The 23,202-nt window shown below is 40.3% G+C and overlaps 1 protein-coding gene and 1 long non-coding RNA gene across 4 annotated transcripts in view; both read right to left on the reverse strand.

Moving 5' to 3' along the window:
- Positions 1 to 5,803: 5,803 nt before the first annotated feature.
- LOC138970596 (uncharacterized) overlaps positions 5,804 to 23,202 on the reverse strand; it is a 117,679-nt gene continuing 100,280 nt past the window's right edge. For all 3 annotated transcript variants that reach the window (XM_070343062.1, XM_070343063.1, XM_070343060.1), the window contains 6 exons: positions 22,160 to 22,276; positions 21,195 to 21,323; positions 19,239 to 19,271; positions 16,836 to 16,937; positions 16,634 to 16,658; positions 5,804 to 6,499 (listed from right to left, as the gene is read on the reverse strand). In XM_070343062.1, the coding sequence (XP_070199163.1) occupies positions 6,259 to 6,499; positions 16,634 to 16,658; positions 16,836 to 16,937; positions 19,239 to 19,271; positions 21,195 to 21,323; positions 22,160 to 22,276 (647 nt within the window). In that variant the 3' untranslated portion in view covers positions 5,804 to 6,258. The remainder of the gene's footprint in view (positions 6,500 to 16,633; positions 16,659 to 16,835; positions 16,938 to 19,238; positions 19,272 to 21,194; positions 21,324 to 22,159; positions 22,277 to 23,202) is intronic.
- Positions 6,938 to 9,513, reverse strand: LOC138970287 (uncharacterized). Its single transcript, XR_011456870.1, has 3 exons — positions 9,428 to 9,513; positions 8,449 to 8,522; positions 6,938 to 7,812 (listed from the first exon to the last, which is right to left on the reverse strand). It is a non-coding gene; the product is annotated as an uncharacterized lncRNA (long non-coding RNA).

Below are 23,202 nucleotides of genomic sequence, written 5' to 3' on the forward strand. Positions count from 1 at the left end.
CACATTATGGCGTAAGAGGGTTAGACGTCACGCGAAGGAATTACTGAAAGTCTCGGTCATTGTTACTTTGAGCGGGCCGATACTAGTTGGCAGTCGTGTCGCAGGTATTGTTGACACTCTCTCTCTTTCTCTCTCTCTCTCTCTCTCTCTCTCTCTCTTTCAACTTCAGGCCCTTCAAGCGTTATTATTCTGATTTGTTTCGTTTTGGTTTCATTTTTCATTGCTCATTACATTTAGTCAAGTTATGACTAAATGTTTTAACATCGAGGGGGGAATCGAGACGAGGGTCGTGGTGTATGTGTGTGTGTGTGTGTGTGCGTGCGTGTAGAGCGATTCAGACCAAACTACTGGACCGATCTTTATGAAATTTGACATGAGAGTTCCTGGGTATGATATCCCCATAAGTTTTTTTCATTTTTTTGATAAATGTCTTTGATGACGTCATATCCGGCTTTTCGTGAAAGTTGAGGCGGCACTGTCACGCCCTCATTTTTTAACCAAATTGGTTGAAATTTTGGTCAAGTAATGTTCGACGAAGCCCGGACTTCGGTATTGCATTTCAGCTTGGTGGCTTAAAATTTAATTAATGACTTTGGTCATTAAAAATTTTTTAATAAAACTATCCAAATTTACGTTCATCTTATTCTCCATCATTTCCTGATTCCAAAAACATATACATATGTTATATTTGGATTAAAAACAAGCTCTGAAAATTAAATATATAAAAATTATTATCAAATTTTTTTTTTCGAAATCAATTTAAAAACACTTTCATCTTATTCCTTGTCGGTTCCTGATTCCAAAAACATATAGATATGATATGTTTGGATTCAAAACACGCTCAGAAAGTTAAAACGAAGAGAGGTACAGAAAAGCGTGCTATCCTTCTCAGCGCAACTACTACCCCGCTCTTCTTGTCAATTTCACTGCCTTCGCCATGAGCGGTGGACTGACGATGCTACGGTCTTGCTGAAACATTGCATTGCGTTCAGTTTCATTCTGTGAGTTCGACAGCTACTTGACTAAATGTTGTATTTTCGCCTTACGCGACTTGTTTTTCTTTTTGATTTATCTCCCTTCCCCCTTCTTTTGCGCTTGGAGGACATCATCTTCTCTGATAAGTCGTTTTGATATTTGTATTGTTGTTGGCTCACGTAAGTGTAGCCTATGCGATGATAAACTTTGTCTGTCTGTGCGTGCGTGCGTGCGTGCGTGTGTGATAGAAACTTTAACATGAAGACGTCACATAATGACGTAAGAGGGTTAGACGTCACGCAAAGGAATTACTGAAAGTCTCGGTCATTGTTATTGTGAGCGGGCCGAGACTAATTGGCAGAATGATCCAGGGTCTCGCTTTCTTGCACAGTTTCACCTATGCTTACTGTGTGTGTGTGTGTGTGGTATGTGTGACGGAGTGATGTTTGTCGATTTCTTACGTGAGCCTTGAAGGCTTCGCCTCTTGTTTTCATTTTTTTTTTAACCTGTTGAAGACCATTAGGCCAAAAAAATTTTTTTTGTCTGTTTAGGGTAACATGACCAAAAAAAGTAGGGTCGGTAGGTAGGTATTTTTTTGTTTTTGTTTTTTGTTTTTTTTTGTTGTGTAAATGCTATGTTGGCTGAACATTCACTTCTTATATTTGATGAATACATGTTTCAAAACTAACGTATAAATAAAACAGAGAGAAAGGGAGAGAAAGAAACGCCAAATGTCTCTTTTTAGCATTTTTACCTCTTTTTTTTTTTTTTTTTTTTTTAAATCAAAAAAAAGTTTTTGGGTCGGCGCCAAATCGATAGGGTCGGTCGGGTTACCCTAAACAGACAATTTTTTTTTTTGGCCTTAGGTCGAAACGTTGTTCATTGTCATTTGTTTGTATATTTCGTTGCGAGTCCAGAATATTAGGTATTACTCTTAGTCGTGTCCCTGTAAGTAGGCTACATGCAGACAGACATATCTAGATCTAGTGTCTCGCTTTCTTGCACAGTGTCACCAATGCTTACTGTGCAAGGGCGGATCTGGGGGGGGGGGTTACACGGGTTACGTAACCCCCCCCCACCAAAAAAAAGTTCAAACATACATCAACAAAAAACATACATCAACAAAAGAACTTCCTGAATGGCATTTTGGTAAGAAGTTTCAGAGGTAATTTATTGGCTCAGGATGCACCAGATAGCTCTATTTTGCTTCTTTGGATAAAAAAAATTTCCGGGGGGGCATGCCCCCGGACCCCCCTAGAGGCTTAGGCGCCTTCAACTTGTATCTTCGCAGTCATTTTGTAACCCCCCCTCCAAAGTGAATTGATCCGCCCTTGTTGCAGTATAGAGTCTCAAGTTTACTCTGCATGCCCGTATAAAACTGTCAATTATTTACTTGAACATGCAGATATAAGGAAACGGGATGAATCTGTTCTCAAAGTCAAAATTATTACGATTTTGCCTCAGTTTCAAAACATGCTCTGTCATGGTGCCTTTCTACAGACAATTTGTGAATGCTAGATCTACCTAGATCTGTATCGCGTTTCATTCCAGACTCCTCTCTTTGATTGTACTATTTGCTGTTTACGCACTAAGCTTATCACGATTCGTTAATGTCCGTAACGTTTGGTAAACTCACCTTGCAACAGCTTCCTTGGTTTTGTTGGCATTTTTTTTTCAAGGCAGCACAACGTAAGATTAGCTTCTGTTGGACAGCAGGTAGAATGCGAGTTTTGAGACGACAGTCGTCCAAAGAAAGCTTGCTGTGGAATTTTGTTCTACATATAATGGCACATGTGATTCTGTATTTTTCAGCGGTTAATGTTAATGGTTTATTTTTTCCTCTGTTGATTTCTTCCTTCTGAGTTGATCGTTATCATTCAAACAAGACCATCAGATAGCAAGGGTGGATCCAGGAAAGGGGGGCACACCCAAACTGTTTTTCACGAACTTGAAGGCGCGAAGCGCCTGAATTGAGGGTGCAAAGCGCCCGAAAATGCCAGGGTGGGTCGGGTGCATGACCCCCCCTCCCTTGAATCTCTCTCTCTTTCCCTATAGGGGGGTCCGGGCCCCCTTCCCCGCCCCCCTCCTAAATCCACCACTGGAGAGTACCTCAGTTGCTCCTTAAAATGGACTGTGAATAGTGTGTTGACTGTGTTGACCGTCAGAATTATTCTAAGAACCAGGCTGCTGCAGTCAGTTGACATGTTTCGCACAATGTAGGATTCCCATGCATGCTGCATAGGTAAAGTAGCTTGTATAACCCGACTATTCAGTATCAAAACACTGTTTTTATTTGTGTAGGTTGTAGTCATCACAACTAATCGTATTTTGCCTTTTGTTTCAGAACGGAGGATAAGCTACAACAAGATCGACGCTATGTCAGATATGCCTCAGCCACATGACGACTTCTGAATTTAGATCCACTCGGCATGGTGACAAGTCTTGATGAAAAGTATATGACTGAGGACAGCAGTGGAAAAAGTGACCACATGGCAGGTACCGATTGCTTAGTGTCTGCAGTGCAAAAGACAGATAAGCTGATGGTAGATTTCCAAATGAACACAGCACCCGCAGATCTACTGCTGATTTACGACGGGCAAGCTACAATCCAGGGCAGAGAACACTGCAGCGTTGTAATCCAACTCTTCATTTGTTTCAGGAAAGCACGTCCTTACAAATGAACATTACAACTCTCTGATACAAAGACATAGTGTACAGGAACATTCCGATAATTGAGTGGGACAGGATTAAACAAATTCCCAGGGCTGCAGTGAGGAAGTACACGGTTTTTCTGTCATTGACCTTAATAGCTTTCACACAGCCAGTATATGAGAGATAATGGTCTTCTTGGTGACCGTTCATGCCCAAGCACGTGGAGCTGGTTGCCAGCAGGACAATGTGTCACTGAACAATATCAGAGACTTCGGAGTGCGAGGACCAGGGCAAATAACCTCATGTGAACCTGTCTGAGTGTGACCATCGTGACGCCCATATACAGTGAAGTCCGGATGTAGTGATAGCCCTCGGGACCAATTTTTTTATCACTACATCCAGACTATCATTACACCAGGACGTCCGGTTATAGTGATATTTTTGTAGGTTTTATCACTACATCCGGACGTCCGGTTATAGTGATATTTTTGTAGGTTTTATCACTACATCCGGACGTCCGGTTATAGTTCTATTTTTGTAGGTTTTATTACTACATCCGGCCAATCGCTTGTAGTTGTAGTGATATCTTCAAAGCTTGTATTGCTACATGCGGCGGCACATTTGGTAAACTAGCCTCAAGGCAGTAATAAGGTGATTTTGGAACCACTATTGATTTCGTTTTGTGACGTTTGTTCTGTCGTCTTTGTCAGGCTTGCAAATGTCCTGTGTTAACCTACCCCCGTCCTGGCAGTTCAACAGCCGGTGTGTGTGTGTGTGTGCGTGCGTGCGTGCGTGCGTGCGTGTGTGTGTGTGTTTTAGAGAGAGAGAGAGAGTTAGAGAGTTAGAGAGTTAGAGAGAGAGAGAGAGAGAGAGAGAGAGAGAGAGAGAGAGAGAGAGAGAGAGAGAGAGAGAGAGAGAGAGAGAGAGAAGGGCCACTTAGAAATAAGGGTTAAATGAAAAATTGTTACAGATCAATTTTCCGCTTCAGGGTAAGCACAGTGCGTGGCTGGCTTTTGCTCGCCATTTTGGTAAAGGGAGAGCCTTGAAGGCTTCGCCTCTTGTTTTTTGATTAGCATGCAAAGTCACGATTTGTTGTCCTTAAACCCTGAATTAATAGAAATATTTGTTTAGATCTTTCGGAAAAGTTACGTAATACAACACGCTTAGTATACACGTTCACACAATTCCACACACATTCTGGTCAGCCTATTGGTCATAACTTCTGAAATTCTCAAAGCAATTCATTGAGAACTTGAGCAGATATGGCTCTCTCAGTGGAGGACCCCCTCAAAAATGGCCGCAAAACGTGGCTTTTTTGGCCTCTGAAACGGTTGACACCTACTACCGTTACGGTACTGCCTTTGACAAAAGGCTACACAAATACTAAAGATGTAAGGTGTATGAAACAAAATGCTCTGAACAGGAAATTGAATGGCCTTTCTAATGGTAGTCAGAAGTGCTTGGTAACTGCACATTCTGATTTTTTGCAGATTTTAAAATACGGGGCATTGGTTTTTGTCAGGTCGATTTTAGGTGTGACCTTGTTTGACAGGCTGCCACGGGATGCCTATATAAAGTACCACCGATCGAACAAATGATTTGAACAGTAGACATAATGACCTTTTCCAGCATATGAAGTTCAATTAAAATGTATTGTGGTTTAACGCTTTTCTGAACGTGCGAAAATTGTTGCAATATTTTTTTGGCTAAGTTTAGTTCGTTAACCGTGATGTTGGCGGTAACGTTTTACTTCTGCGGTCCGGAGATGCGCTCTCGGTATTGCCGAATATACGGCGTGAATGCTACGAAAAAACTAAAAGCAGGGCCTTCGATTCCTTGCGCTGTTATAAGGTGAAAGTCAAGCGCCCGTCATAAACAAATCCGTCATACACGTCGCCGTAATGTAGCTTTCTTGCGCAATTAAATAGTATACGGCCTTTTTTAAATCACGATGGGCACCAACCTTCTCGTGGTGGTGAACGATAAAGCTGTACAAAAACACGAATATTGAACAAAAACACTACACGCACAAATATGAGGTAGTTTAAAACGTACTGTACAAAACAAGTACTGAACAAAAAAAGGAATGACATTGAGTGTCCAAAGAGATAGATCTTCATACACACGCGTTTTTCAACGAATTTAAAATCGGAATCTGTCATACTGACCCAACTAATTGTGAATTTCAATGGGTTCTTTTTATTTGTTCAAATGAAACACAAACTTGATCTAACTTACTTAAACAATAACAAACAAAACGCTGCTCATGTGTCTAAAACGTGTGTGTGTGTGTGTGTGTGTGTGTGTGTGTGTGTGTGGATAAGAGAGAGAGAGAGAGAGAGAGAGAGAGAGAGAGAGAGAGAGAGAGAGAGAGAGAGAGAGAGAGAGAGAGAGAGAGAGAGAGAGAGAGAGAGTAGTATGGCTGGCCCACCAGGCACTGCAGAGAGCGGACACAATGGTGATTTAGGACGACATGAAAGCAGTGTCGATGAGGTGTTGATTTAAACTTAGAACATGCTGCAACTGGTTCTTTGCACAAATACGGAGTAATGCTTTTGCGATTCCCTTGGAAGCAATAGAACCTTTCATTTTTCTTTTAGTTAGTAAAATAGCTGCATCTTATGCAGTACTCTATATTTCCGACTCGGCAATTGAGGTAGTGTCCATCCCGGACTGTATTTCTGAACTAGTGACCCCAGAGGTCATCACCGAGCCGACCATTGAGGTGCTTTCCATCGCGGAATCAGTGGCAAACTCTGACATGGTGTCGGTCGGTGACGTCATCCCGAGTTGGGAGGTGGAGTCGGCTTGTTGCGTGGGGTCGTTCTCGATGCTGGAAGATAGTTTGTTAAGTTCCGCCAGGGACAGTCTCCTGTAACACGAGCATTTTACACCAGTTTTCGGTCACATTTCAGTATTTCAAAGATATACAATTCGCGTAACCTGGTATCAGACATCAAGCCAGCTTGTATTCTCTATTTTGTTACGTAATAAACCATTGATTACAAGATTGATATTCGATAAGCGGGGCCTGGTATAATCTAAATGTGCTGATGACTGTATATTGCATGGGATGGTAGTAAAGAATCGTGTATTGACTGTTCAAAGACTTACAGATAGTTGCTGACATTTCAGGTTTCAATATACATCTTTGTATACTAACCGTCATAAAAAATCTAGGCAGATTCGTTTGAATGCAGATCTTTGTGATGAGGCCGTTTATTGTTAATCCAGTTATATGACTGGACAATTCATCCATTCCCCAACCATGTTCAGCAAACAGTTTGATTCAATATGAGGTAGTGCACGCCGTATAAACGGTTGCACCGACTGAAAGCCGCGGGACCGGTTGCATCGACTAAAAGCCGCGGGATCAGGACAAGCGAGGTGAGTTTCTCCACAAAATTACAAATCTCTTCTCTTAATTAGTAGATTATCATATAACTTTTGTTTACACTTTGAACTTAGGTATTGTAGCATCACATCATCCATTTTTTTCATTAATTGCATTTACGTGTGAATGTTGAACTGTGATTATTTACACTTGTTAAAGCGCATTTTTGTAAATTTTGACTTTCAACCTTCACCACCAAAAATCAAGCTTTCGGACAAACCTACAGACAATTAAGATGTAATCAATGATTATTTATTGACCATTGGGTTAAATTTTATTAGCTAATGTTACATGGTTACTTCATATTTTACGGATATGTAAAGACACCAAACGTTTGACGGTTGCACACCACGGAAGAGCATGGTTGCACGTCGCGACAATATTTGATTGCCAGCGGTTGTGCACCATGGGACATTGTCCTTCTAAATTTGCCAGTAATATCAAGTTATATTTGGTGAATGTCTCAGCTCTTGTTTTGTTATGTTGCTATAGTCCCCCACCACCTTTATTGCCGATGTTCTGTGCGTTTTTGTACGATCCGATAACTCCAAATTTTGCTTCTCTGCAACCCCCAACCCCCACGATAGCGGGCTACCACCCCCCACCGATCCCGGCAGAGAGGTTGCAGAATGGAGATCTCTGGTATCACGACGGATAGCTATCTTGATGTTAGCGAAGAGATGGTGGAAGCTGTGGACGCTGTTCTTTCACAAGGGCAAGCTCAGACCATAGGTCCACCCACAAGGACATCAACACCATCAAAGCCGTCTGGGAGTTTAGGCAAGCGTCATCTGTGTCAAGAGTGTGGCAAAACTTACAAATATGCTTCTGGTCTAACAGAACACAGGAGACAAGAACACGGCTTTCAAACGGGATCAAGATACACGTGCGGGGTATGTGATTTTCATGAACATTACTGAATTTCACAGCCACTATATTGGTCATCAAGGAATAAAGCCACACAAATGCAAAAAATGCAACAAGTATTTCCAAAGCAAACGGAACCTCACACCCCACAATTGTAAGACAAAACCAAGACTTCTTGTCTGCAGCAAATGCGGCAAGAGTTTTGCTTGTGCCCGACTGCTGAGTCAGCACATGCATACCCATGACGAGAAACCCCAGTTGATTCATCACTGTCCGAATTTGATGCTGGTTCGTCCGTTTTGTTCTCGTCCGCTTTGCATTCGCCAGTTTTGCATTCGTCGGCTTTGCATTCTATTGTGATAGTTTCATTCTTATGGCCAACAATGTGGTACCCCTCTGCTACTGTCTTTGGAATTACTTCGAAGTCTTTTGAACAATATCTGAATGCCCCGGCTTTATCGTGAAGCCGAAGAATGCGAAGCTTCACATTTTCAGTGGGGTGTAATGACAAAGCATGATCGATAGCGGTGATGAATTCTTCACATTTTTCAGAACAATACCAGCACATGAAGCAGGGCTGATTCGCATCCATGGTTTATGCAGTGGACAGGTGATTTCAGAGGCCGGACTCCATCTGCCATAGAAAATTAGAAATATCAGAGTGCGAGTACCATCCTAAAAAAAAGTGCGTGTCTCCATGAAACTATTGAGACTGTACACTATCCGGGTCAAACCACCTGTACAGTGGCCGGCAAAAGTATTGCACCACATAGCAAGAGAGGAAAGGTCTGACAATTTAGACACTTTTCAAACGGTCTTTTTAATACAATCAAGTATACTACAATCATGAATTTTTAACATAGTAAAGACGAAAGTCCCCTCTTTCTTGTGATACCAAATCTGTTAGCAAATGAAGAGTTCTTACATATCTAATTAGGACCGTTAAAATGTGAGGTAATTTCCCGATTCGTTCAAAGCAATTTTAGTCATTTCCGTTCTTCCCATTTGGTGCGATACTTTTGCTGGCCTCTGTACACCATTACATGGCATGATGTTTGTTGTACAATGTTCAGAAGCGATTTTTCAGCCTTAAAGTAAACCTTTTCAACTTTCAATTACTTCCACGGCGCACAACCGATGACTACCGTGGCGCACAACCGGTCTGTACAAGGATTTTCCGTGGTGTGCAACCGTCAAACTGTTTAGTGTCCTTGCATATCCGTAAAATATGAAGTAACTATGTAACATTAGCTAATAAAATTTAACCCAATGGTCAATAAATAATCATTGATTACATTTTAATTGTCTGTAGCTTTGTCCGAAAGCTTGATTTTTAGTGGTGAAGGTTGAAAGTCAAAATTTACAAAAATGCGCTTGAACAAGTGTAAATAATCACAGTTCAACATTCCCACGTAAATGCAATCAATGAAAAAAATGGATGATGTGATGCTACAACACCTAAGTTCAAAGTGTAAACAAAAGTTATGTGATAATCTACTAATTAAGAGAAGAGATTTGTAATTTTGTGGAGAAACTCACCTCGCGTGTCCTGATCCCGCGGCTTTTAGTCGATGCAACCGATCCCGCGGCTTTCAGTCGGTGCAACCGTTTATACGGCGTGTAGTGTCTATACAGTAGAATCTACAACACTGATAGATACCACACAAAATCGATTCTACAAAAGCAAGGTTCGCGCGTTAAATTTGACATAAAAGCAGATCAGCTAAAACAGAAGAAAGCTTGCAAGTCATTGGAAATAACAATCACATTTATATCCAAAACAGTCAGTTTTATTCACCTATCTTGTCTTACGATAACGTTATGGAATGCTGAAGGAGGATGGAGTCATTTGTCACAGAAGCAAAAAAAGGTTACTTATGAAGCCGTTTTAGCGGGTAATGAGACAAATTTACAATTTAGTAACTCCTCAACGCATTGCCTTCAACCTTTCGGAGCTTTGTGGTACGTACTACTTTTGATTTCAGGGGGTGTTTGTGTTGTAGGTTTCACTGTAAAAACACACTAACTTGTGTAAAGTCAATCTGTTTGCTGAACATGGGAGGGGAAAGGACAGCCTTTCCAGTCATATAACTGGTTTTACAATCAGTGGTTTCATCACGAACATCTGCACTTACACGTATTTGCCTCGATTTTTATGACGGGTAGTATAGAATGTGTGAGTTTAGAAAGATCCGTCAGCATAAGATAAATTCTTTTTTAACAAGTCATCTTGGCAGCGGAAGGGGAGGAAGGAGGTTTTGATACGTTAAAAGTGATTAGCCATCAGCAGTGTGTAACAGACTGCACGCACACGCCCAATGCGATTCCCAGAAGCAGTGGTATCCGTTTATTCAGTGAGCACGTGAATGTAAAGAAACTCGTGTTTTATGAGATTATGGTGTCCACTGCAAATAGCGATTTTGGAAACTCACATCGTAGCGTTATTATTTTAACAACCGAGCAGCAGTACACACGTCGATCTGCTCACTGACCGGCTATGCCAACTGGATAATTATGTTGGATAATGTTCCTGTGTAAACAGGCTGTTACTTTTTGCCTGATTGTAACGTGCTCCATTAGGGTTATGATCATTTACCTGCTTGGTTTTTGTACGACATATTTTTGGATGTAAGGTTTTGTCACTGTAATGTGTTGAATTTTCGTTTAGAATCGTTGTTGGTATTTAAGAAGAGTGTAACAGCATGATTATTGATGTCAGTAATGTGGAGAAAAACTTGAGTAACGGAAACAGAATGACTTTGTTAAACGTGGCTGTATAGTACTTATGGGTGGTGGTAAGATACTTTACGTCAGTGACATGGATGAACATGAGTTTTAATCAGCGTCTTTGAACAGTTCCGATGCCGGGCTCAGCAGACTGAGGTGCCACGGGAGTTGGATGCTGAAGCCAGAACGACCGGCCGACAAGACACCTAGTGTAGACTGAGTGAGACCACAGGCGAAGGTATCGTCCACTGGACTACTACTATCACAGAAAGACTACAAGGTACGTCACTCACCTTCGAGTCTTCTGTGTTCTTGGAGTCGCTTCCCGGGGAAAAATATTGTTCAAGACGGTTTGCCTCTTCCTACAGTCTGTGTAAGGTCAAATAAATACAGTTGAATGATTGTTTGAACTGTATGTACCTTTAATTTTCAGCTTCCGTCCGCTGCAGGTTGTTATTAACCATCATTTGGACGAATCTTCGTTTGCGAGCCGCCAGGTTCCACCTTGCATCAAATCATGCATCCGGCACCGAATATGCATACCAGCGCTCATTGTTTTTTTTTTTTTTTTTTTTTTTTTTTTTTTTTAATTGACCTCAGTTGCATGCAGGATGCTTCAACCCATATTTTTTGCCCGAATTTTTTAATTTAAAAAAAAAAAAAATTTATTTTTTATTTTTTTATTTTATTTTTTTTTAAGGCGGGGAGCATCCTTCTTCCTTGGTCTTTTTCTGTATAACATAGTCAACTTTATATTATACAAAACATAAACTTCTGTCTAATGTTTAACTCTAATTCCAATAAAATACGTAAGTCTAACTTCTTCCCATACTTAAATTTTCCTATGGTCATTTTTGTTATCAAAATACAATAATTTATAAAGTAAATTTGATCGTTTTTTAAATTTTCATTCCAAAAACCAAATAATATATCTGTTTCATTCAAAGTTATATTATAATAAATTTGCTTAAAAATAAAGTCTTTACATAGTTTCCAGACGTTCCTCACCTCTTGACAATGAAACAAGTCGCGTAAGGCGAAAATACAATATTTAGTCAAGTAGCTGTCGAACTCACAGAATGAAACTGAACGCAATGCCATTTTTCAGCAAGACCGTATACTCGTAGCATCGTCAGTCCACCGCTCATGGCAAAGGCAGTGAAATTGACAAGAAGAGCGGGGTAGTAGTTGCGCTAAGAAGGATAGCACGCTTTTCTGTACCTCTCTTTGTTTTAACTTTCTGAGCGTGTTTTTAATCCAAACATATCATATCTATATGTTTTTGGAATCAGGAACCGACAAGGAATAAGATGAAAGTGTTTTTAAATTGATTTGGACAATTTAATTTTGATAATAATTTTTATATATTTAATTTTCAGAGCTTGTTTTTAATCCCAATATAACATATTGATATGTTTTTGGAATCAGCAAATGATGGAGAATAAGATAAACGTAAATTTGGATCGTTTTATAAATTTTTATTTTTTTTTACAATTTTCAGATTTTTAATGACCAAAGTCATTAATTAATTTTTAAGCCACCAAGCTGAAATGCAATACCGAAGTCCGGGCTTTGTCAAAGATTACTTGACCAAAATTTCAACCAATTTGGTTGAAAAATAAGGGCGTGACAGTGCCGCCTCAACTTTCACGAAAAGCCGGATATGACGTCATCAAAGACATTTATCAAAAAAATGAAAAAAACGTCTGGGGATTTCATACCCAGGAACTCTCATGTCAAATTTCATAAAGATCGGTCCAGTAGTTTAGTCTGAATCGCTCTACACACACACACACACACACACGCACAGACAGACACACATACACCACGACCCTCGTTTCGATTCCCCCTCGATGTTAAAATATTTAGTCAAAACTTGACTAAATATAAAAAGAAGTGCTCAAGTGTATCCAGTTCATTACAAACTTCACAATTATTAGTTTGACATATACCCATCTTGTTTAGTAAAATATTCGTTGGGTAAATTCTGTGTAAAATTTTCCAATGAAGCAGACGCAGTCGTTCTTCTTTTGTACAATTAACAGCTAACAGCCAGTGTCTTGATTCCAGAACAACATTATGCTTTCTTTGCCAAAAAGAACAGGCGCTCGGAGTTTGTACCTCGAAATTAACCAAAACAGTTCTTATTTCCCTTGGTGTAATATTACCAATACGAGTCAAACCCTGCAACAGAACATATCGGTATGGCAATGCGTTAATCAGTTTTGTTTTAAGTGCTGTACATAACGCATTATACTCAAATTGTCTGGCTGGTTTATAAGCAACCTTTTGACATAATTCTTCAAATGAAATCATGTCACCGATTTCATTCATGACATCCTTTACATGATAAATATGACATTTAATAAAATCTTTGAAAAAGAGGCATTTATGTTTATATTGTATATTCATGTTGTTCCATATACATTGATTCATCAATGGAACAGGTGTGGCATCATACTTTTCATACAAAATGTGTTTGTTGTCTAGCCAGGTTAACAATACTTGTCTCCAAAAGACCGATCTGCAGTTAACAACGCCAACCAGCTTCTTGGAGGATGCATTAGAGTCAAAACAGGACAAACCATTACCCAAACTTGAAAAAACATATCTAGGAGTGACAGACCAGTAATTGTCTGTAGAGTTCTGCAGACCAATAGCCCACGACATCATAAATGAGTTGTGCATATCCACAACATTTATCATATTTAATCCACCATCATCTTTTAATTTACACATAATTGTTCGTTTTACTTTTTCAAACGCATTTGTATTTGAATATTTTTTCTTCCAAATAAACCTGAACAAAATGGAATTAATTTGATGTAAAACATGATAAGGCACTGCTAGAGACTGGAAAATATAAACGAACTGAGATATAAGAAAGGTTTTAACAATGCAAATTTTACCTTGTATACTTAAGTTTCTTTTGGACCAATTAAAAATTATTTGTTGCATACGTTGAATTTTCTTAGACCAGTTGTCTTCAATTGATGACGCAGGTATATTGTTTGAAAAAACAATTCCAACGATTTTTACTTTCCGTTTCCATTTAAGACCAAAATATTGGTCAGTACAGTATTTGTTTGACCCAATCCACATGGCTTCAGTTTTATTTACATTCACTTCTAAATTGGAAACAGCTTTAAACATGTTTAAAATATGTAAAGCTCTTTCCAGATCTCTTTGATCATGTAAAAAAAAGGGTGACATCATCGGCATATAAGAGCAGTTTTAGGACCCTCATTGGTGATACCTCAAAAGGTGACATGGGTAGCCGGATACCCTCAACATCTTCATCTGAACGAATCTTAATTGCTAACAATTCAAGGGCTATAATAAATGCCATCGGCGAGAATGGGCATCCTTGACGGATGCCTGATTCCACAGGGAAATGCTCAGATATCCACCCTGTATAATTAATACAACTTTGACTGTTATTCATGATAACCGAAGCCCATTTCTTAAAATTGTCTCCAAAACCAAACTTATCAAAAGCAAACAAAATAAAGTCTTTGGATATGCTATCAAAAGCGCGTCGAAAATCAACTGCCAATAAAACTCCAGGTTTATCCATTGTATTCATAATATCTATGGTGTCATCAATAAGTCTAATCATTGTGCTAATTTTCCTACCTTTCATAAAACCAAACTGATTTTCATGAATAATATTACCAATTACAGTTGAAAGTCTCCTTGCCAGACATTTTGCGAGGATCTTGTAATCTGTGTTAGTCAGAGATATGGGTCTCCAATTCCCGAGATCATCTCTGGGCAATTCTTTCCCTTTATGGATTAATGTCAAGACAGCTTGTTTTTGAGTGGTCGATAACTCGCCATTAGCAAAGGATGATATAAAGGAGGCATGAACTACATCCCTAATCTTCAGCCAAAATACTTTATAAAAACAGGTAGTGAGGCCATCTAGACCTGGGGCTGAATCGTTATTTAATAGTTTTAGAGCAACTGTTAATTCCTCTTTGGTAATCTCAGAATCTAGATTGCCTTTTTGGTCATTGGAGAGAAACGCAGACCTGTTTACCCTAAACCCGAGGCAAGAGTACTTTCCCAAAAAGTTGAGTGTATTTTTCAAAAAGTTGGTTTACTTTGCAAGCAAAGCCATATGGGCTTGGGAAAATGTACGCGTGGGTGCAAACGTGTTTGTGTAAGAATAGCATGTCAGTCTTGTGAACGAACACCTTCAGAATTCAACTCCTTCCAATACAACAGGGATAAAACAATTTTATTTACCTGTCAGTTTATAGCATTATAACCAGTGTCTTCCAAACAGATTGATAATGAAAAGATGAAGTTCGTGAAATAACATCTGCGGTTGACAGTGGCAAGTTCATTTTTACAATCATCCCAGAAAACATTGCTTCAGCACGGACTACAGCCTTTTCTTCTGGCAGGATTTGCTTTGCGGGAATGAACTTCATAATTCCTTGGCAGCTTTCAGCGGATTTCTTTGCAGCAACCTTGTCCAGGTGAGATTTGGAACTGCAGTGTCGTTCGATGTCATATTTCCCAGCATGGGCAACGGAGAAATCTGATTTACAATACTTGCAGTGTGCATGACTTTTTCACATAGTAGACTCCACAATTCCTGGCTCTTTCTTATATTTCTCCAAGAAAATCTGCTGCTTCTGCTGTTTAGATTTGGTACATGTACAGTCATCCGAAACTGGCACATTTTTCCGCTTCATTTTGCCACGATTTTCCAGACGATCGCACGTGCCAACAACTGAACAGGGTTTCCACAGATGAAGACTCGCTGTCATGGTTATCTCCCTTCGACCGAAACCGGTATCAGTTGTACCATCCCTTAATCAGCACACCAACACCGGAAAACGTATTCTAGACTTTTTCTCATGCGTATTTTGTGCGTGTGTCGCGTATTTGCGTACCGATAATAATTTGGCGTAAATAATACGCCCAAATCGTACTGGTAAACAGGTCTGGAAACGGTATATTCAAATCTTGTACAAATTCCTGTGCGCTCACTTCGTTAAATTCAGATTGTTTTTCATATGCATCTTTAAAAAAAAGTACCTGTTCTTTCATAATTTCATACCAGCGCTCATTGGTTAATAACAGGATATTCGATGATTATTTTCCCGTGGGTAGCTTCCCTTTGCAGCACAATATTTACATATGTTTTACACCAATGAGCGCTGGTATGCATATTCGGTGCCGGATGCATGATTTGACGCAAGGTGGAACCTGGCGGCTCGCAAACGAAGATTCGTCCAAATGATGGTTAATAACAACCTGCAGCGGACGGAAGCTGAAATTTAAAGGTACATACAGTTCAAACAATCATTCAACTGTATTTATTTGACCTTACACAGACTGTAGGAAGAGGCAAACCGTCTTGAACAATATTTTTCCCCAGGAAGCGACTCCAAGAACACAGAAGACTCGAAGGTGAGTGACGTACCTTGTAGTCTTTCTGTGATAGTAGTAGTCCAGTGGACGATACCTTCCGCCTGTGGTGAGACATGCAAGTACTAAGTACCCACGCCGACTGCATACGGGGATTTCGGAAACGCACGGTATCTGTACCCCTTTTTTTTTAAAGTAATGCTTACATGCAACGTTAGCTGATAATTGTGAGAACTGATTAATTTTGATTATTTTGCGGAAGTTCTGTATAAACACTATAGAAAAGTTTCTTTGTCGTGTGCCTATTAATGCGATATTGAATGTTGACTGCAACTGTAATGTGACTGAATCTATGTGTTATGTGATGTGACGTGTGTCAGAATGCGTTTGTGACACTGTGGTACCGCGACCATTGAAAATCTAGAGGGTTTTTCTTTCTGGAAACTTGAACATAAGAAGACTCACAGAGAGTTTTTCTTCTTCTTCGTCGTCGTTCGCTACAGAGAGTTTTTGAAATTACTGGTTTACACACACACACACACACACACACACACACACACACACACACACACACACACACACACACGGAGGCATGATTTCAAATAACAAACGTTCGCATTTAGATCTTCTGACCTTTCTGTAATTTCCGGTTTCCAATCTGAAAAAAAGCACATGGGAAACATTTAAAACTTGGTTTTCTCAGACTCTATTTTTCTCATTAATATGCAAGGTCAAGCAATCCTTTTAAAGAAGAATTATATAACGGTGGTATATCTCGCCCCCCCCCCCCTCTCTCTCTCTCTCCCACACAGGCACAGTTCTGTTTGCAACCTACCTAGCGAGGCCTTTTTACGTCTGTAGACGAAGAAGGCGACAACAGCCATCAAGATTACCAAGGCGCCGAAACTCCCACCCACGACCATTCCTCGTGAGGATGCTGTAACACAAAACATCCTAGTTAGGCGCTGAAACTGGTTTTTAGTGTCATAAAACATCTAAACAAACCGATAGATCTATTTTGGTAATTATTGCTAAACAAAACCCCTGGTGTCAAAACACGCAAGAAGTGCTAATACCCATTATACAACTCGTATTCGCCAAATGGTACACGAAAAATACATAAATTATTCGTTAGTGATGGAACGAGGCGTTTTTAAAGCTGTTAGTACCTGAAAGCCAAAAGAATACGTCGCATCTCACAAAAGCAGGTCGCATCTCGACTGCAATTAGTTAAACAACAGCAACAACAATAATACCAACAATTAACACCAAAAACACCAACAATAATAATAATAATTGTCAGTAAGTACTGGTGTCACATGACTGTTGTGAAACAGTTGATTGGCTAATGGCAATGCGCTTAAAATATTTAGCGTACTCTTGAAATGCGCTAACTTTTCTAGTGAACGTATATTCATGCGCCTGTGCCACAGTGAGGCTGTGCCTCTTCTTTCGATTCGAGAAGATTCTTCTCATCCCCCGTGTTATTGACATGTAGCTTATCTTCTCCATATTACCAAATGATGCTTGGTCCGGAATTGCCCCGCGGCTGATCATGTGTGTGTGTGTGTGTGTACATGCGTGTGTATGTCTATTTCTGTGTTTGCTTGTAAGTGTGTGTGTGTGTGGAGGTTGAGAGTGTATGTGTGCACCAGCACAATACCAACCCTCGCCTCAACCATTTTGGCCAACTCTGTGTGTGTGTGCGTGCGTGCGTGTGTGAGTGTGTTCAGAAAACCAACACCCACTAAACCATTTTGGCATTATTTTCCAAAATATTGTTCCAAGGTCGTAAATGCGATCCCACTATGTAAGTGACCTTGAAGTTCGATGGCGGTTGTTCAAACTTTGTGAACAAACACGGACCCTGATAGGCAATGATAGAGTCAAATATGAGCGGTCCAACTGCAAACTCTCATCCAAAAAGTTCAATTAACGTCCTGCATAAACAAATCAACATTTCTAATGCTCAACTGCTAAAGCTACTCTTACACTGTGCCGAATTGCCCTTGCGAATAGCATTTTCCAATAATTCACAATGATTGGGACATGGTCGCAAGACTTTCGTAAATGTTCTTAACTATTCCTTATTTTATTTATGAAGGAGATTTCTACAGTGCATAACTAAAGCACTATGCGCCTTACAATTCGTCTCTTGTTTTGAACATAGCAATTTGCTCCTAATATTCGCAAGGAAGTCATATTGCTATTTTTTTCGCAACGTACTCGTTAGTACTCGCAAAACATTTGTAATCATGGCAATGTATTCGTGGCACTAGCAAGCCATTCGCAACCATTTGTTATGCCTGTCTTTACATTGTGCCGAATATCCTTGCGAATATGAACATGTTGTATTCGGCAAAAAAATAGACACATAGACATGAATAATATAGAAAATTGGAAGCCTTACCAATATCCTTGCGAATGTCTTACAAATGGTTGCGAGTGCTTGCGAATGTGTTCCGATCATTGAGAATACATACGCATCTGAATCGCCGTTTAGTTGCAAGACGTTTGCAAGATATTCTTACTGTTTTTAAAACATTCGCAAGCAATTGCAATTACTCGCAAGCATTCGTAAGGCTTTCGCAACATTCTTATGAATTTCAGAAGAAATGGTCAAAACATTCCTGAGAAATTCGTAATGAATTCGCAACCATTCGCTAGATGTTGGCAAAATGTGCACGAATAAAGTCCTTACGAATGCTTGCGAGCGCTTCGCATACCTTTACGATGATTACGAATGGTTTGCGAATACTTACGAGTACGTTGCGAAACATTCAGAATATGACTTCCTTGCGAATATTAGGAGCATGTTGCTAATGTTCGCAAACAGAGACGAATGGTGGCGAATGGTTAAGAACATTTACGAATGTCTTGCGACCATGTCCCGATCATTACGAGTTATTGGCGAATTCTATTCGCAAGGGCAATTCGCCAGAGTGTAAGAGCAACATTACGAACAATGCGAATTGCATACTCGTTTTATTCGTAAAATGTTTGCAAGCACTCGCAAGGTCACTCGCAACGTTTGTAATAGATCCGTATATGGATTCGTAGCCTATACACTCGCAATGATTGGTAGACATTCGCAAGCAGTCGCAACCATTCGTATGACATTCGCATTTTTCTCTGTTTTTTCCTGTCCATTCGTCTCTTTTTTTGGCCGAATACAACATTTTCATATTCGTAAGGATATTCGGCACAGTGTAAGACAGGCTTAAAGGGCTATACTCACGACTTGCAGAAAAGGATGCTGCTGACTTTCCAGCTGAAAATGTACGAAGAAAAGTTTCTTATGTTCACAACTTGCACGACTTCGTGACACAGCATAAATAATGGCCCACGTTTAAGGCAATTCACCTAAGGGGGGAGGGAGGGGTGGGCCAGAAAAACAGGTAGAGGGGCTACGTAAAAATTCCTGTCTCAATCCCTTCAACATGGATTTTGCATTGAAAGAACAGCACACATAAGTTGACCTTTGAACGCCGTAACCCAGCTGCAACCAACTATGTAAAACCCAGCAGAATGTTCTTATGAAGAATAGTTATTCTCAAACATCTTAGGAAATAAATTGTACACTTTCTTGTCCCAGAGAGAGCAACAGATTCAAAGTAACAAAGTCAAGACACATTGGCGAAATCGAGGGATGGTAGTTTAATTTTCTGAATTTCTAACTGAAAGAAACTACTATACCGCGCTATACTGGCTTGTCGAAATATAACATATTTATTTGTTTTTGGAATCAGCAAATGATGAAGAGTAAGATGACATTATTGGCTCACGTAAGTGTAGTCTATGCCATGCTAACTTTTGTCTGTCTGTGCGTGCGTGCGTGCGTGCGTGCGTGCGTATGTAGGCTATGTCTGTGGTAGAAACTTTAACATTTGACTGAACACCGAAATACTAATTTTACCTGGTTATTATTCAAGCAACAGCTTCAAAGTATTGAAGCAATGATCAACATTTCGTCGGCACGTATGTAGTTAAAGTGTGTATCCAAAGAAAACGGGTGGTGGGGGGTTTTGGGGGGATAAAAACAGCTGACTGGTTTGTGTCGTGTGTGGTATGTAGACCAGGTCAGGGGTCAAGGTTAAGTCAGATCGCGTGAAGGATTGTGGTATAGATACAGTTATCACCGAGCTGCAGTTCGTCGATTCGGAGAAGACGATTTTACATTGTTCGGTTTCGTAGCTCCAGAAAAATAGATAAAGAAGATGCCAAAGGAGATTTCCTACAGGTTAATCTGCACAGCGTGTTTCCAGTGTCTGCGCGAGGAAGCGCGGTCGAAAGCGCAGTGTCGATCTGGCCATCTGGCAGTCGTGTCCCCGTAAGTAGGCTACAGACAGACACTAGATTTAGTGTCCGTCTCGCACTCTTGCACCGTGTCACCTATGCTTACTGTGTGTGTGTATGTGTGACGGAGTGATTGAGTTTGTGTTACTGTTTGTCGATTTCTTACGTGAGCCTTGAAGGCTTCGCCTCTTGTTTTTGGATCGTTTTATAAAAAATAATAAAGTTAATTAAAATTTTCAGATATTTAATGACCAAACTCATTAATTAATGTGTATGCCTCCAAGCTGAAATGCAATACCAAATTCCGGCCTTCGTCGAAAATTGCTTGATCAGAATGTCAATCAATTTTTTTAACAAATGAGGGCGTGACAGTGCTGCCTCAACTTTCGAAGGCTGGACTTTGGTATTGCATTTCGGCTTGTCGAAAAAATGCAGTGCGTTCAGTTTCATTCTGTGAGTTCGACAGCTTGACTAAATGTAGTAATTTCGCCTTACGCGACTTGTTTTATTTACACCAGACATGACCCCTTCGTGACTTTGAAATGTGAGGACGGTCAGACAGACCATGGTTATGTCTGAGCGTCAATACACCCAACACGAGTACGAAGTTTCAAAGCTCTATATTGAGAAATACAACAACACAAAAACAACCAGAACTCCTAGAACCCTTACGTAGTTAACACCAACCTCAGTCAGACACAGCATTAAAACTACACAAAGTTGGCGTACAGAAATGAACTGAATAGCAAAGATAATACTTTTAATTAGCATGTGAAGCTAAACACGAACATGAACTTAGGAACTTGTTTTCATGAGTCGGACAGTTTAAGTAAAGTGCCATTGATTGACAGGCCACTAGAAATTCTTTATTTGAAAATGAAGGTGTACTGGCACTTACCACAACCGAAGTCCTGTGTGGTGTCGACTCCCTTGTCACACCTGCATTCTTCATCCACGCACTCGGCCCCAGGCACTGTGCATGAACTGACCCCACCACATGTTGACCCCACCCTGCCCTCTGCTGGTTCTGAAAGGTCACGCTGTCTTTGTTAAAATAAATGTCCTTCTGGCATCGGCACCTTTGGCTTTCAGCCACGCTTCAAGCATCTATCCATTACGACAATTATCAAGTTTCATTGACTTTCCCGCAAGGAATCGAACACTGCAATTTTGCAACGAATTATATTCTTTAATCAATGTCCTGATAGGTTAGCGTCAAATGGATATAGGTAAAGTAAGCGAGGGAGAAGTACCCGATCAAGTCTTGCACATGACATTATGGAAAAAGCCAAAATGGAGGTCGAGTTGTCTCGACGAGAGCGAGAGTTCTTTCCATCTCGGAAAGTTTACGTAAAAACTTCGTATTTGATTTCGTAATTGTAAAACATAGTAATTGGCTCACTTTTGGCACGTTGCACACATTCTTTAGCCCCGGATCGTGATTACTGTGAATTCGAGGGTCATGTAGATGTCAAATATTATCGTGGAAAGAAATTAGTTTAAATTAGTTCTAAGAATATTTGTCAAATTGTGAGGTTTGCGGTCTTCTACGGAGCGCTTCGTAACATTCATTGTAACAAACCAAAGATAAGTTTCTTAACGGAATATCGACAATCCAAACTTACAGTCAGTTGCAAATATTCAAGCACAAGTGTGCCTACCGTTTATTCAATACCACTCAGACGCGTCCTGCATCTTTAATGTGTGTGTGTGTGTGTGTGTGTGTGTGTGTGTGTGTGTGTGTGTGTGTGTGTGTGTGTGTGTGTGTGTGTGTGTGTATCTACAGGTTTGCTCTAATTAACGTGTGTTTATGTATGCCTGTGCTTCACATGGTTGTGCATTTATTTTGTGCTAATAACTCACTACATAGAAACTGGTCCAATACGCCCGTGCCCTCGACACACTCGCACACGCTGTCAACACAGGCAGCGCCAGCGGGACACACTGAAGACACGTTGCACGTGCGACCGACATCCAATCCTGAGCAGTTCAACACACATGTGGCAATCAGTTCAACACACACATGACAATCAGTTCAACACACACATGGCAATCAGTTCAACACACACATGGCAATCAGTTCAACACACATGGCAATCAGTTCAACACACACACATGGCAATCAGTTCAACACACACATGGCAATCAGTTCAACACACACATGGCAATCAGTTCAACACACACATGGCAATCAGTTCAACACACACATGACAATCAGTTCAACACACACATAGCAATCAGTTCAACACACACATAGCAATCAGTTCTACACACACACGTGGCAATCAGTTCAACACACACATGGCAATCAGTTCAACACACACATGACAATCAGTTCAACACACACATGGCAATCAGTTCAACACACACATGGCAATCAGTTCAACACACACATGGCAATCAGTTCAACACACACATGGCAATCAGTTCAACACACACATGGCAATCAGTTCAACACACACATGGCAATCAGTTCAACACACACATGGCAATCAGTTCAACACACACATGGCAATCAGTTCAACACACACATGGCAATCAGTTCAACACACACATGGCAATCAGTTCAACACACACATGGCAATCAGTTCAACACACACATGGCAATCAGTTCAACACACACATAGCAATCAGTTCTACACACACATGGCAATCAGTTCAACACACACATGGCAATCAGTTCAACACACACATGGCAATCAGTTCAACACACACATGGCAATCAGTTCAACACACACATGGCAATCAGTTCAACACACACATAGCAATCAGTTCTACACACACATGGCAATCAGTTCAACACACACATGGCAATCAGTTCAACACACACATGGCAATCAGTTCAACACACACATGGCAATCAGTTCAACACACACATAGCAATCAGTTCTACACACACATGGCAA

Source organism: Littorina saxatilis, linkage group LG7 (assembly GCF_037325665.1).
Source record: "Littorina saxatilis isolate snail1 linkage group LG7, US_GU_Lsax_2.0, whole genome shotgun sequence".
Taxonomy (NCBI): domain Eukaryota; kingdom Metazoa; phylum Mollusca; class Gastropoda; order Littorinimorpha; family Littorinidae; genus Littorina; species Littorina saxatilis.